The sequence below is a fragment of the Pteropus vampyrus genome, unplaced genomic scaffold (genome assembly GCF_000151845.1).
Source record: "Pteropus vampyrus isolate Shadow unplaced genomic scaffold, Pvam_2.0 Scaffold275, whole genome shotgun sequence".
NCBI lineage: Eukaryota > Metazoa > Chordata > Mammalia > Chiroptera > Pteropodidae > Pteropus > Pteropus vampyrus.
The window spans coordinates 898,650-909,704 of NW_011889056.1; the positions used below are offsets into that span (position 1 = coordinate 898,650).

Below are 11,055 nucleotides of genomic sequence, written 5' to 3' on the forward strand. Positions count from 1 at the left end.
CCCGCCTGAAAGCAGTGCTCTTGAAGGGTCACCTCCACGGTGGAAAGCAAGGACAGGGGTGTAAAAAGAAGTGGGTTCATCCAGCGTGTGTCTGAGCGGGCGGGCCGGGAACTCCACCACCCTCGGTGCCAATAAACAAGGGCCGCCTTTCCCCGGGGGCTGCAGGCAGAGGGGCTTCGGCAAACCCCTGGCTGAGAGAGGAACTGCCCCCCATCCTGGAGTACTTCTGGGCTCCTGGCAGAGCAAACCCGCCCTCCCTGGAAGGGGCCTGCGCACCTCGGGCTTCATGCCCAGCACTCCCAGAGGCCCCGCTGAAGACGGGTCAGCAACCTCCGCCCTCATGGAGAATCGGCAGGTCTGTCAAAGAGAGGACTGGCCCCCTCATTCCCAGGGCGTACCTCTCAGAGGCCAGATAACGTAATTTCCGCCATGGCTGTGTCTGCTACATGCCCGGACTCATCCATGCCATCCTCATGGCGCCCTAGGAGGTTGGTAGCGGTGTCATCCCCATTCCCTGGATGAGGAATTGAGGAAACCATGACACAGAAGGGTCAAGTAGCTTGTTCTGAATCACTAGCTAGCAAGTGGCCGAGGTAGCGTGTGGAGCGAGGATGCTGGGTACCAAGCCTGGTCCCCTTTGCGGGCTCTGCTCTACAGCTCTCATTTGGAGACTCGGAGCTTCCAGGGCTGTGAGTGCGGCGCGTGTGGCGCGTCAGTGTGTCCCGAAGGCTTCCGAGATGAGCCCAGGCGACTACCCCCCAGGCCTTGGGCCAGAGCATGACCAAGCAAGGAGGGTGACAAACAGAACCACCCTCTACTCTTGCGCTTAATGAGGGAGGACGTGGAAACACAGGTTGACATTGCCTTTGAATTCTCATGAGATCAGAGAGCAGTTCTCATGGATATTTACACATCGTTTGCAAGTTCCCGAATCTTCCGTGTCCTCTGAGATGTGACATAATAAAGATACAAAAGAAGGAATCATAAAGATACAAATAATTTTCAAAGCCCTGGCAGATTTTAAAAAATGCTCTCAAAGTTCAAAAACATACTCATTGTAATAAAAATCTCAACAGATGGATTAAGCCACAAAGAGATACCAGCGAAGAATTAGTGACCTGAAAGACGGTGCCTTGGACATTTCATCCTGCCCTGTTCGGCCTCTTCGCTGCGGGTGCTGCTTCCGCCTTCCCTGAAAGCCTGCAGCGGCCCCTCCTCAGGCATCCGGGCTCTGGCTCCTCAATGCCCCTCATCCTGGCTTCTAGGCTTCTGAGGACGCCAACCTCTTTCTTTCTTCCCCTCATTCGAAGGGTGGCAGCTTCTTCCCGTATTATCTGTTCCTTCAGAATCCCTTTTGCACTTTCGGCCCTCCCACCCCTGAGTAACCAACCCCTCATATTCCGGTTCCACTTCCTCGCCTCTCAGCTCAAGTCACGGTATGACAAGCTGAGAACTTCCATGAGAGCCCTAAAAATTCCCTTACATCCCGTATCCGCAGGACTGACTGCTGAAAATCAAACACGACGTTCAACCGCGTGGGTTACGGAATCCCGATGCAATTCGAATTCCCAGCCTCTCCACGTCTCTCATAGGGCAGTGGTTGGAGGAGTGAGGTCCCGAAACTTGGAAATGGGACATCTGGTTGGCCTCAGTTGAAGCTGACCTTTGGGAAGCCCCCAGTCCCTCTGAGCCTCCCTTGCTGATGTAAGTAAGTAGCCTGCCCTCCAGTGCCTGGGAACTGGTGTTCCACTGCCGGAGCACTCATTACCTCACTTGGGCTGGTACATTCGAGGGGACACCATTGTCCTTGAGACCCTCCGCAACTACCCCGTTGCCATTAGACCCCAAATTAGTACCAAATAACTAAATGCTCCATGAGGACAGACACAGAGTCTGACCTTGGAGGAAAAAGGTCACACACCAATAAAAATTTCCAATACTTGACTGATATCTACCAGCTCTACCCCATTTGTGGGAGTCGATTCTCAGGGTGTTAGACTGAGGAGCTGAGCTACAACTTCCAATGGGGCTGGATTTACTGATAGGGGTGTACTTACTAGAAGGTCCAGTTTGTGTTAGCACATACGGCTGGTGGGAAGCTTAGCACCTCAGTTGGTTGACCTAAACTTGGGGTCTCTAGTTGCTTGCAGTTCATTCGTTTTGATGCCAGAGCCGTCCTGACATCAGGTGGAGGAGGGAATCCAAAGGCTCAGGGAGAGAGAAACTTTTGAGATTGACCACATTTGACCTGAACACTCCATCCCCAAAGGCTCAGGGAGAGAGAAACTTTTGAGATTGACCACATTTGACCTGAACACTCCATGAGAAGTTCCAGAAGCAGCTCTTTTCAATGAGGCATCGAGCGCTACTAGAGTGGAGACACCTGTCTTCGAAAGGGTCTGAAGACATCACGGTGTCTTTAGGAAAGAGACAGGTGGCCTGCCACAGCACAGCCTGGTCTATAACCCCAAATGCTCTAGGTCTGGGAGCCCTACATGGTACTTGAGGTGCCCCAGTGGAATGTCGCAGTTCGTTTGCAGACCCAGAGGCCTTTGATGGAATGGGAGGCTGGGTCACCTCGGAAGGCCTCTGCGCCACTGCTGGACATGCACACCACAAATGTTCCCAAGCTTTCCAAAAGGGACCTACGGCCATTTAGTAAAGTGACTGGTTGTCTTGATGAACAGTACTGCTGAGCATTTACTCCTTGGCGGGTCCAAGACACGGGGAAGACTTTGTTACTTCCTGCTGTTCCCACCTCCAGAAGGCGTGGCAGACACCTATGGCTGACAGAACCTTCCCTGGTGACTAGCCCCAGCTCCGCCCACCTCTCCCGGATATTGTGCTGGTGCGTAGGGGGAAGGGGGAACCATGGTTTACAAAGAACCCCGCAGACACGCTCAGAAGGCGCTGGAGCGCATTGGGCCGGCAAGGAGTGTGTTTGTGTGTGTGTGTGTGTGTGCGTGTGCGTGTGGAGGAGCACATTCTGGACCCCAGGAGCGCGGAGCAAGGTCTTTAATGGCGGGGCGGGCGACGGAATGACCATGCTTTTTTGCCATCCGAATGGGGTCGCAGCCTTCTCTCCTTCTCCAAGTCATCATGGGGAGCCCAGCGTCTCTTTCCTCTGCCCGGTGGAACAGGCCCTGAATCTCTGTGGAGGCGTCTCCTCGGCCTCTCTCCCAAGGGACATCTCTCATTCAGGGACATGGAGCGGGGCTCACAGCTACTCAGGTTTTGGACTCTTCGGTTAGGGCAGGGGGTGGTGGCGTGGATCCCGCCCCGGCCGCACCGTCGACCAAGGAATACAGGGCAAGGCTCCAGGCACAGCCCGTCCCCTCCCGGCCCTAGAGCCCAGAGGGAGGCACGAAGAATATATTCTGGGCCCCGCGACTTCCCAGGAAAATGCGCGTGGCCGCTGTGAGCCCCACTTGGGGGTACTTCACTTCTCTCAACACTAGGAACACACGTCATAGTTACAGCAAAGCCTGGGGCCAAGTTCTACGCCCATGATGGCCAGACGGAAGCGGCCTTCTGGTGTCGATGTGGCGAAATCCCATTCGCCAGTTGGCTTCAGCGGTCCGGTACTAAACCGCTTCCTTGCTTTGCGCATGTGTCTGGTTCAGCCCGTACCCATGCGCAGAACACCAGCGCATCTATGGTCTGGGAGTGTGACAGAGCGTCTCCCCGCCCTCACGGGGACTCTATGGTTACTACTTGTGAAGACAGCCCGACTATATAAGGCCTACGTAGGGGCGGGAGCGCCTCTTTTTCTCTGGCGTGGTGAGTAAGTGCTGATCAAAGCTCGTCCGGTGCCCTTGGTATTTGTCTACTGTAGTTTGAGGCCTGTCTTCATCTTCTGTTCCGGTTTTTCTGTTTCATTGTAGCCACCGAAGATCCTTGTGCCATTATGGGCCGCCGACCCGCGCGATGGTGAGTGCCGAATCCATCCAGTTTCGCTGCTGTGGGATGAAGGAGAGAATTGCATTTGTCCCATGAAAGCAACCGTGGGGTGGGGCCACCCTAGTGTGGCTTTCTCCTTTGAAGAATCTTCCCCGGTACCTTCCCGGTTCGCTTAGGTCTTGATTTATGTCATGTTTCTTTTTGTTAAAACTTAATTCCGCTCTTGAAGCCCTCCTCCCCTCTTTGTTACATTGATGTTGGACTGCGTGTGCTGTGCTATTTTCAGGCTGGACGTGACGTCCGCCTTGCATCCCTCCCTCTGTCTTGGAAATGGGACTCCTTTTCAGGCTGTCTTCTCTGGGTCTTTGTGTGCCATTCTTGTCTTTTCCTGGCTACGTGCCATAGGGGTTCGGATGCGTCGCGTGGCCTGCAGGGGGCGCGAGGACTCCTTCACGTGGCTCGTAGGCGACATGCCACGTGCCCAAAAGTCTTTAGGGTGGACTGCATGACCTTTGCTGTTAGGCCTGCGGCAGATTTGTAGTCCGCAGTGCCTTGAAGTGACAGATGTTTTTAACTGGGAAAATCCGTTTCCAGGTGTTGGCCTTATTGGAAGCTTAAAACCCAATAAGGCGTCAAGATATTTTTGCTTTTATGTTTCTCACATGGTCGTCCTGTAACTTTGGGCCACTTTCTTTTTGACTGTCGTGCTTTAGAGCCAATTTCCAGGAATGGAGGCGGGTTATAGATTAACATATGTCACCCCCCACACACCATTCCCATCCCTCCTTTGGTCTTGAAGGGAGCTCTCAGTGCCTATTGTCAAGGTCCCTTGTGGACCCCCGCAAACCTGGGTTTTTCCCCTCCCTGCAGTTACCGGTATTGTAAGAACAAGCCGTACCCAAAGTCTCGCTTCTGCCGAGGTGTCCCTGGTAAGTAGTGGAAGAGCGCCCCAACTGGTTTGGCTCTGCTGACGCAACCGCCCGTGGCACTCCACACAACTTACCCTAGCTCTTTTCAGATGCCAAGATCCGAATCTTTGACCTGGGGCGGAAGAAGGCAAAAGTGGATGAATTCCCACTCTGCGGCCACATGGTATCAGATGAATATGAGCAGCTCTCTTCCGAAGGTAAGGTGCAGAGCTCCTTGTTAATCTCATCTCGTTCTTCCTCTGTGCTCCCCCAGCCAAATCTGGAGCCCACTCTACCAGAATTACCGGTTCATTAATCATGGGCACCCAGTTGAGTCTCTTAATGAAACTCACCCAGGCAATACAGATGTTCCCTGAGGGAACATCTATGTTCCCTCTATGCCTCCTGTCTCATCCTGTTGCCTTACTTTTCCCCACCTAGCCCTGGAGGCTGCCCGCATCTGTGCCAACAAGTACATGGTGAAAAGCTGTGGCAAAGATGGCTTCCATATCCGAGTGCGGCTCCACCCGTTCCATGTAATTCGCATCAACAAGATGTTGTCCTGTGCTGGGGCTGACAGGTGAGCTATATTCTGGGTCTCGAGTGTTTTCCCATAACTTGAGGGTCTCTATGATGGACTTGATTTTTATATCAGGGCAAAGAGGGGGTGACCCTAAATAAAGACTCAACCGCCCATAGCAAAGCCAGGCCAGTGGCTGGCAAGGTTTCGATTGGATACTTGACTCCCAGAAACAAACACAAAAGGGCATTAGCTGGGGGGAGGTCCTCCTGAGGGAGTAGCTTTGAGCCTGATGACAGCCATCTGCCAGAAAGTAGGTTGCTGGGGCAGTCGCATTTTGGGAGGAGGGGCTTTCAGATGAGCCCAGTGGCCCCTTAACAGGGATCCTGGCAAGTCTTAAGTCACTGCAGCCAATTAAGCCGACTGTGCTCCTTTCCCCATAGGGGCGTGGTGTGCAATGGCTGCAAACAGCAGCATCCTTGGTAGTGTGCGCAGCCTATTGTCTGTATGGGTTGTTCTAAGGGACCTTGGAGACAGTCCTTTTCTGGTGGATACTCATGTCTGACCTCATGCTATTTCTAATCTAGACTCCAGACAGGTATGCGTGGTGCCTTTGGAAAGCCCCAGGGCACAGTGGCCAGAGTCCACATTGGCCAGGTAATTATGTCTATTCGCACCAAGCTGCAGAACAAGGAGCACGTGATTGAGGCGCTACGCAGGGCCAAGTTCAAGTTCCCTGGCCGTCAGAAGGTAAATAGCGCTGCAGCTTTGATGTCCTGCCTTTCCTCGGCCCCACACCCAGGCATCCTGACTGAATCCTTTTTCTTTCCACAGATCCACATTTCCAAGAAGTGGGGCTTTACTAAGTTTAATGCGGATGAGTTTGAAGACATGGTGGCTGAAAAGCGGCTCATCCCAGATGGCTGTGGGGTCAAATACATCCCTAATCGAGGCCCCCTGGACAAATGGCGGGCCCTGCACTCATGAGTCTTAACGATGCTCTCCCCCCACTCTTCCACTAATAAATCCTTATTTCTGTCTGTCTCTGCCTCTGGGTTCATGGAGGAGGGGGGAGCCTCTGGGAACCCCAGCGTCACACTAGCCTTTCTCTTCCAAAAAAGGCTGACAGTTTAGCAGAGCCAGTGAGCAAACACCCATAGGGCTTGACAAAAGAGACCTTCGGATAGATGCTATGCAGCTTCCCTCAGCCCGTGGAACCTTGTGTGCCAGGGCTACCTCTTGTAAGAGCAGTGTTAGGTTCCGGAGGTGTCCTTGGGGAGCGAGCGGAGCGGCAAGAATAGGCCCCGAGGGTGCTGCTAGGTGGGTTGGCTTGAGGCACCTGGAGAAGAGCCTGGAATGCATGCAGCGCTTCCTCCCTCCCGCCCCTGAGATGCCCCCGGCTTTGTAATTTTTATAGCCATTTCTGAAGTTGAAAAGTACCTTTGTTTTTGGCCTCGAGGAGATTCCTCTAAACCATAAGTATGACTAACTTGTAACAACTCTGATGTCCTGTTTTTGCCGAGCCGTTCTCTGAAAAATCTCGGGAAGAAATCGTCTCACTTCTCGTGAGACCAAAAACCCCTACACAATCGTTGACGTTTTACTATGTATAGTGTATCATCCCCTTTCCCTGTGCAACCATGTATTCATGCAGTAGCTAATAGTTGCTCCTGCAACTGTAGCCTTGGCAACCAGCCTCTCTGGGGTTGTGACCTGTGAATAAAGCAGCCAGGGTGGAGATAACAGTGGGCAGAAACGTGGGCTTTATTTACTATAGGCATCAGGGCTTTTCCCATTGAATTACAAATGAGCTTAAATGTTTCAGTAGTGTGTGAGCTGTTTTATCTCCACCCTCGGGTCTACTAGTCTATATATCGATTTATGTGAATCCTATGTGCAGTATACATGGCCCTTTGACATGTTAGACATGTAATGTCCTTGCAATATAGCTTTTTGTTTTCGATGTGTAGGTGTTTCCTTTTCATGTGAAACAATTTTATCTGTTGTGATTCCCTTTTTCTGTGTGATTCCCTTTTCTAAGCCCTACAGTTTAGCCAAGATCACTGCCTCCTGAGCCTTCCCCTCCCCCAGCTCTGGAGCCTGCTTAGTCCCCACCTCTGACACTGCGGGTGTGTGTGTGTGTGTGCGCGCGTGCGCGTGCGCGCGCGCGGGGGAGAGTGCCATGGCTCCATCCTTAGGGCTTGGGGCCTTCCTCTTCCACATTCAAATGCGAGGCACAGGCCCAACCAAAGAACACGAGCCAAAGCAAAGGCAGAGGGCTGCAGTCCAATAGGGCAGGGCTGGGGGTGGAGAGATGGAGTTACTTCGGGACCGAGGCCAGGGTTTCGGTCCTGAAGGCAGTGCAGTCATCACATCTGTGGGCAGCAGTCAGTGAGTGGGGGTTGGGATTCAGGCCACGGGGCCCAGCTGGAGGGGCAGGAGTGGCAGCAGCAAAGTAATCAGACCGAGGGGCTGGATCTTGTGAGCTGCCTGGCTCAGCTTCAGCTCCACCTCCACGGGGTAGTGGTCACTGATGTTGAGGGCCTGGATGTGCGCAGTGGAACAAAATGTCAGTATCGGGGCTGAGGCACTTCCCTCTGACCCTGTTGGCCTCAAATCTTTACCTCCTCCTCAGTGAGCCGGAAGTGCCTGGGGAAGTCGAAGGTGGATGCGGTATGCAGCAGACTCTGACAGCGCTCCCCGTGGAGCACTATTCGGTCGTAGGCACAGTGAGTGGTGTCTCGCACAGTGGTGTCCTCCCCATCGGCAATCGCCCAGTAGAAGCCGGCCTGAGTTCTCAGCATCAGCTCACCCAGGCGCTTTTTGGGCAGCGAGGTGCAGTCAGCATTGAAGTCCCCGAGCAGGATCATGTCCTGCAGAGGGGAAAAGCTGTCGGGCCTGGCCACCCTGCCATCCGGTCCCCATCCGCCCCGTGCAATCTGGCCAGCCCTACCTTGATCTTCCAGTGCTGGGAGACGTCCAGAAACACGTCGTACAGGGCATTCAGCTCCTCCCCTACAGCCTTCGGAGTGGTGTGCAGGGGGACCAACACCAGCCTGGGAAGGACTGCCAGGCCCCAGATATGGAGAGTTCCCTTCCACCCCTGGCTCTGCTCCACCCAGCCTCTGGGGGACCAAGCCCCCAATAAAGCCAGCCAGACCCCTTTCCCACTCCCACGTAGCAGAGACACCCTTCCCCTCCTACCCTTGCTGGGCAAAGAGAACTGGGCCACGAAGGGCTCCCGAGCAAAGAGGTCATCCACGTCACTGTACACGTAGGAATCCAGGACCTGCGTCTTGTGTGACCTGGGGGACCAAGGCACAGGAAGCAGTGGCCCTACATCACTGATCTTGGATTGCAAGTGCCAACATCAGGAAGGCACTCAGGAAGGGGGCCTTCCACCAGCAGCTCTGTTTCATGTAGGCACAGCCTTCCCAGCCTTTTATTCTAGGATTTTTTTCTTATTGAGGTAGAATGCACAATTCAATGCACAATTCAGCGGTGTTCAGTACATCGATAAGGGTGTGCAACCGTCACCACAATTTTAGAACGTTCTGTTCACCTCCAAAAGAAACCTTGGACCCATTAGCAGTCACTTTCCATTCTCCCCCTCGGCCTCTGACAGCCACTGATCTATTTCTTGTCTCTGTAGATTTGCCTATTCTGAGCATTCTATGGGAATGTCAGCAAATAATATGTGCTCTTCTGTATCCTCTTTCTGTTCCTTAGCGTAGGTTTCTAACATTCAGCCATGTTGTAGCATAGCATGAGTCAGTATTTCATTCCTTCTTACAGCTGAATAACATTCTGTCGGAGGGAGAAACCACCTTTTACTCACCCATTCATCAGGTGATGCACACTTGGGTCATTTCCATTTTGGGGTGTTATGAGTGATGCTGCTATGAGCTTTCCTGTGTGGACATGTTTCTGTCCTCCCATTCTTTTGGAGTGAATTCTAGATATTATCTAATTCCATCTACATGGAGAAACAGGTCTCCTTCCCTGACCGTCGCCTTTGCCCTCTCGATCTTGATCCCCAAAGGGCTCCCCGCACCAGGCTGTCTTCCCAGGGACTTAGAGCTGTCTCCGGATACTGTGTCCACCCAAAGCTCGTGATGGGCCCCCATCAAGCCTCTTTCTAGAAGCAGCAGGTAGCTGTTTCTAGCAGCCAGACTTGTCCCAAGCCCCAGTGGCTTCCACGGGAGAGAGGCAGAGGAGGGGCAGATCTCAGAATAAAGCCATCGAGGAAGAAAAGTGTGAGAAGGTGACGGCTGCCCCAGGAGGAAGGGGCATGTACCCTTTGGGACTTCTGAGCCACCTCGCAGTGGGCTGAGCACCAAATCCACCCCGGCCACCACCTGTGCTTACCGGTAGATATACACATACTTCTCCATGTATGTGCTGCGCCCCAGCAGGGGGCTGCTCAGGACGCTGTAGGGCCCAGAGCCATCAAATCTGCCAGGAAAGGGGAGCCCAAGGTCAGGAGCCATAAGGCTCGAGGGGCCCGGGATTACACCCACAGAGCCTGCCTCACCGGTTGAGTTCTCGAAGCAGGAGGGAGATGGCACTTCCAGAAGAGTCTACCACCTCCTGCAGCACCATGATGTCACAGCGAGCCAGGATCTGCAGAACACCGGGAAGACTGGTTCCACTCAGTGACTGCTGCCCCAAGAGCGGGGTGGAGTCCCTGAGGAACTGCCACTGATATGGACAAGAGTGTCGTGGCGTGCTGGCTGTGGCCCACAGAGAACAATAGGACTAGAAAGGACCTGGGAGAAGACTGAATGCCATCGGAACCTACGCCGAACCCATTTCACAGAGGAAGACTCAGGCCAATGACAGGAAGGGACTGTGCTCTTCGCCTCTGCACCCATGTCTCTCGATGTCCCCTCTTCTCTGGGACTGCCCCCCTGGTCTGGCAGGGCTGGGGGCTTTGGCTCATGGTCTTCAGGGGAGCAGCTTCCCTACAGTGATGAACCTACCCGCACTAAGGTGTCCATCACATGTTCCCTGGCCACTTTGGCAAGCGTCAGCCGCTGGGCATTGAAGGCGCAGATGCGAAAGGCCTCGGCCCCACCAGCCAGAAGGAGGAGCAGGAGCGCGGCTGGGCAGTGCATGGCTGTGTGTGGGCTGCTGGGACCCTCCGGAGGGATCCAGGTCGGCCCCGGGTGTGGTCCCAGCTGCTTGGTTCTGGTTTCAGAAAAACATGGTGTTAAGGGACGGACAAAGCAATATTCATCTTGCTGCCCAGCACCACCATCCCAGAGCTGTCACTGTCGCAGACTTCCTGCCTTTCTTCCTGTGGACACCTTCTGGCATTGGCACGTATGGCTCGACCTCATTCTTTTAATTGTGGTAAAATAAACATAGTACAGAATTTAACATCGTAACCATTTGTAAGTGTACAGTTCCGTGGCGTGAAACACATTCACGCTGTCGCGCAGCCATCCCTCCGTCTATTCCCAGAACTTTTTCATCCTCCCAAACTGAAACTGTCCCCATTAAACATTGACCCCCTCGTTCCCTGTCCCCCAGCCCCTGGCACCAATCATCTTACTTTTTTGTGAATTTCATATTTTATTTATTTATTTTTATTAGTTTCAGGTATACAGCACAATGGTTAGTCATTTATATAATTTAAGAAGCGATCCCCCCGATTACTCTAGCATCCACCTGGCAGTACACACAGCCATTGCAATAATATTGACTAGATTCCCCGTGCTGTAC

The 11,055-nt window shown here is 53.4% G+C and overlaps 2 protein-coding genes and 1 non-coding gene across 4 annotated transcripts in view; 2 read left to right on the forward strand and 1 right to left on the reverse strand.

The window, feature by feature from the left end:
• Positions 1-3,750: 3,750 nt before the first annotated feature.
• Positions 3,751-6,371, forward strand: RPL10 (ribosomal protein L10). The gene is made up of 6 exons (XM_011375559.2): positions 3,751-3,930; positions 4,771-4,829; positions 4,919-5,026; positions 5,250-5,388; positions 5,916-6,078; positions 6,163-6,371. The coding sequence occupies exons 1-6, from the start codon at positions 3,908-3,910 to the stop codon at positions 6,313-6,315; spliced, it is 645 nt and encodes a 214-aa protein (XP_011373861.1). The 5' UTR covers positions 3,751-3,907; the 3' UTR covers positions 6,316-6,371.
• On the forward strand, positions 5,733-5,867 carry LOC111729688. Its single transcript, XR_002776325.1, has one exon. It is a non-coding gene; the product is annotated as a small nucleolar RNA SNORA70 (small nucleolar RNA).
• A 697-nt stretch (positions 6,372-7,068) lies between the features above and the next one.
• Positions 7,069-11,055, reverse strand: part of DNASE1L1 (deoxyribonuclease 1 like 1) — a 6,415-nt gene continuing 2,428 nt past the window's right edge. For both annotated transcript variants that reach the window (XM_011375560.2, XM_023520640.1), the window contains 7 exons: positions 10,311-10,518; positions 9,863-9,951; positions 9,697-9,783; positions 8,533-8,633; positions 8,282-8,394; positions 7,953-8,201; positions 7,069-7,872 (listed from right to left, as the gene is read on the reverse strand). In XM_011375560.2, coding sequence (XP_011373862.1) covers positions 7,738-7,872; positions 7,953-8,201; positions 8,282-8,394; positions 8,533-8,633; positions 9,697-9,783; positions 9,863-9,951; positions 10,311-10,445 — 909 coding nt within the window. In that variant the 5' untranslated portion in view covers positions 10,446-10,518 and the 3' untranslated portion in view covers positions 7,069-7,737. The remainder of the gene's footprint in view (positions 7,873-7,952; positions 8,202-8,281; positions 8,395-8,532; positions 8,634-9,696; positions 9,784-9,862; positions 9,952-10,310; positions 10,519-11,055) is intronic.

Coding starts and splice junctions, on each gene's coding strand:
- RPL10 (XM_011375559.2), top strand. CDS start 3,908: ATGGGCCGCCGACCCGCGCGATG. Junction 4,830..4,918: donor CTTCTGCCGAGGTGTCCCTG/GTAAGTAGTGGA, acceptor AGCTCTTTTCAG/ATGCCAAGATCCGAATCTTT. Junction 6,079..6,162: donor AGTTCCCTGGCCGTCAGAAG/GTAAATAGCGCT, acceptor TTCTTTCCACAG/ATCCACATTTCCAAGAAGTG.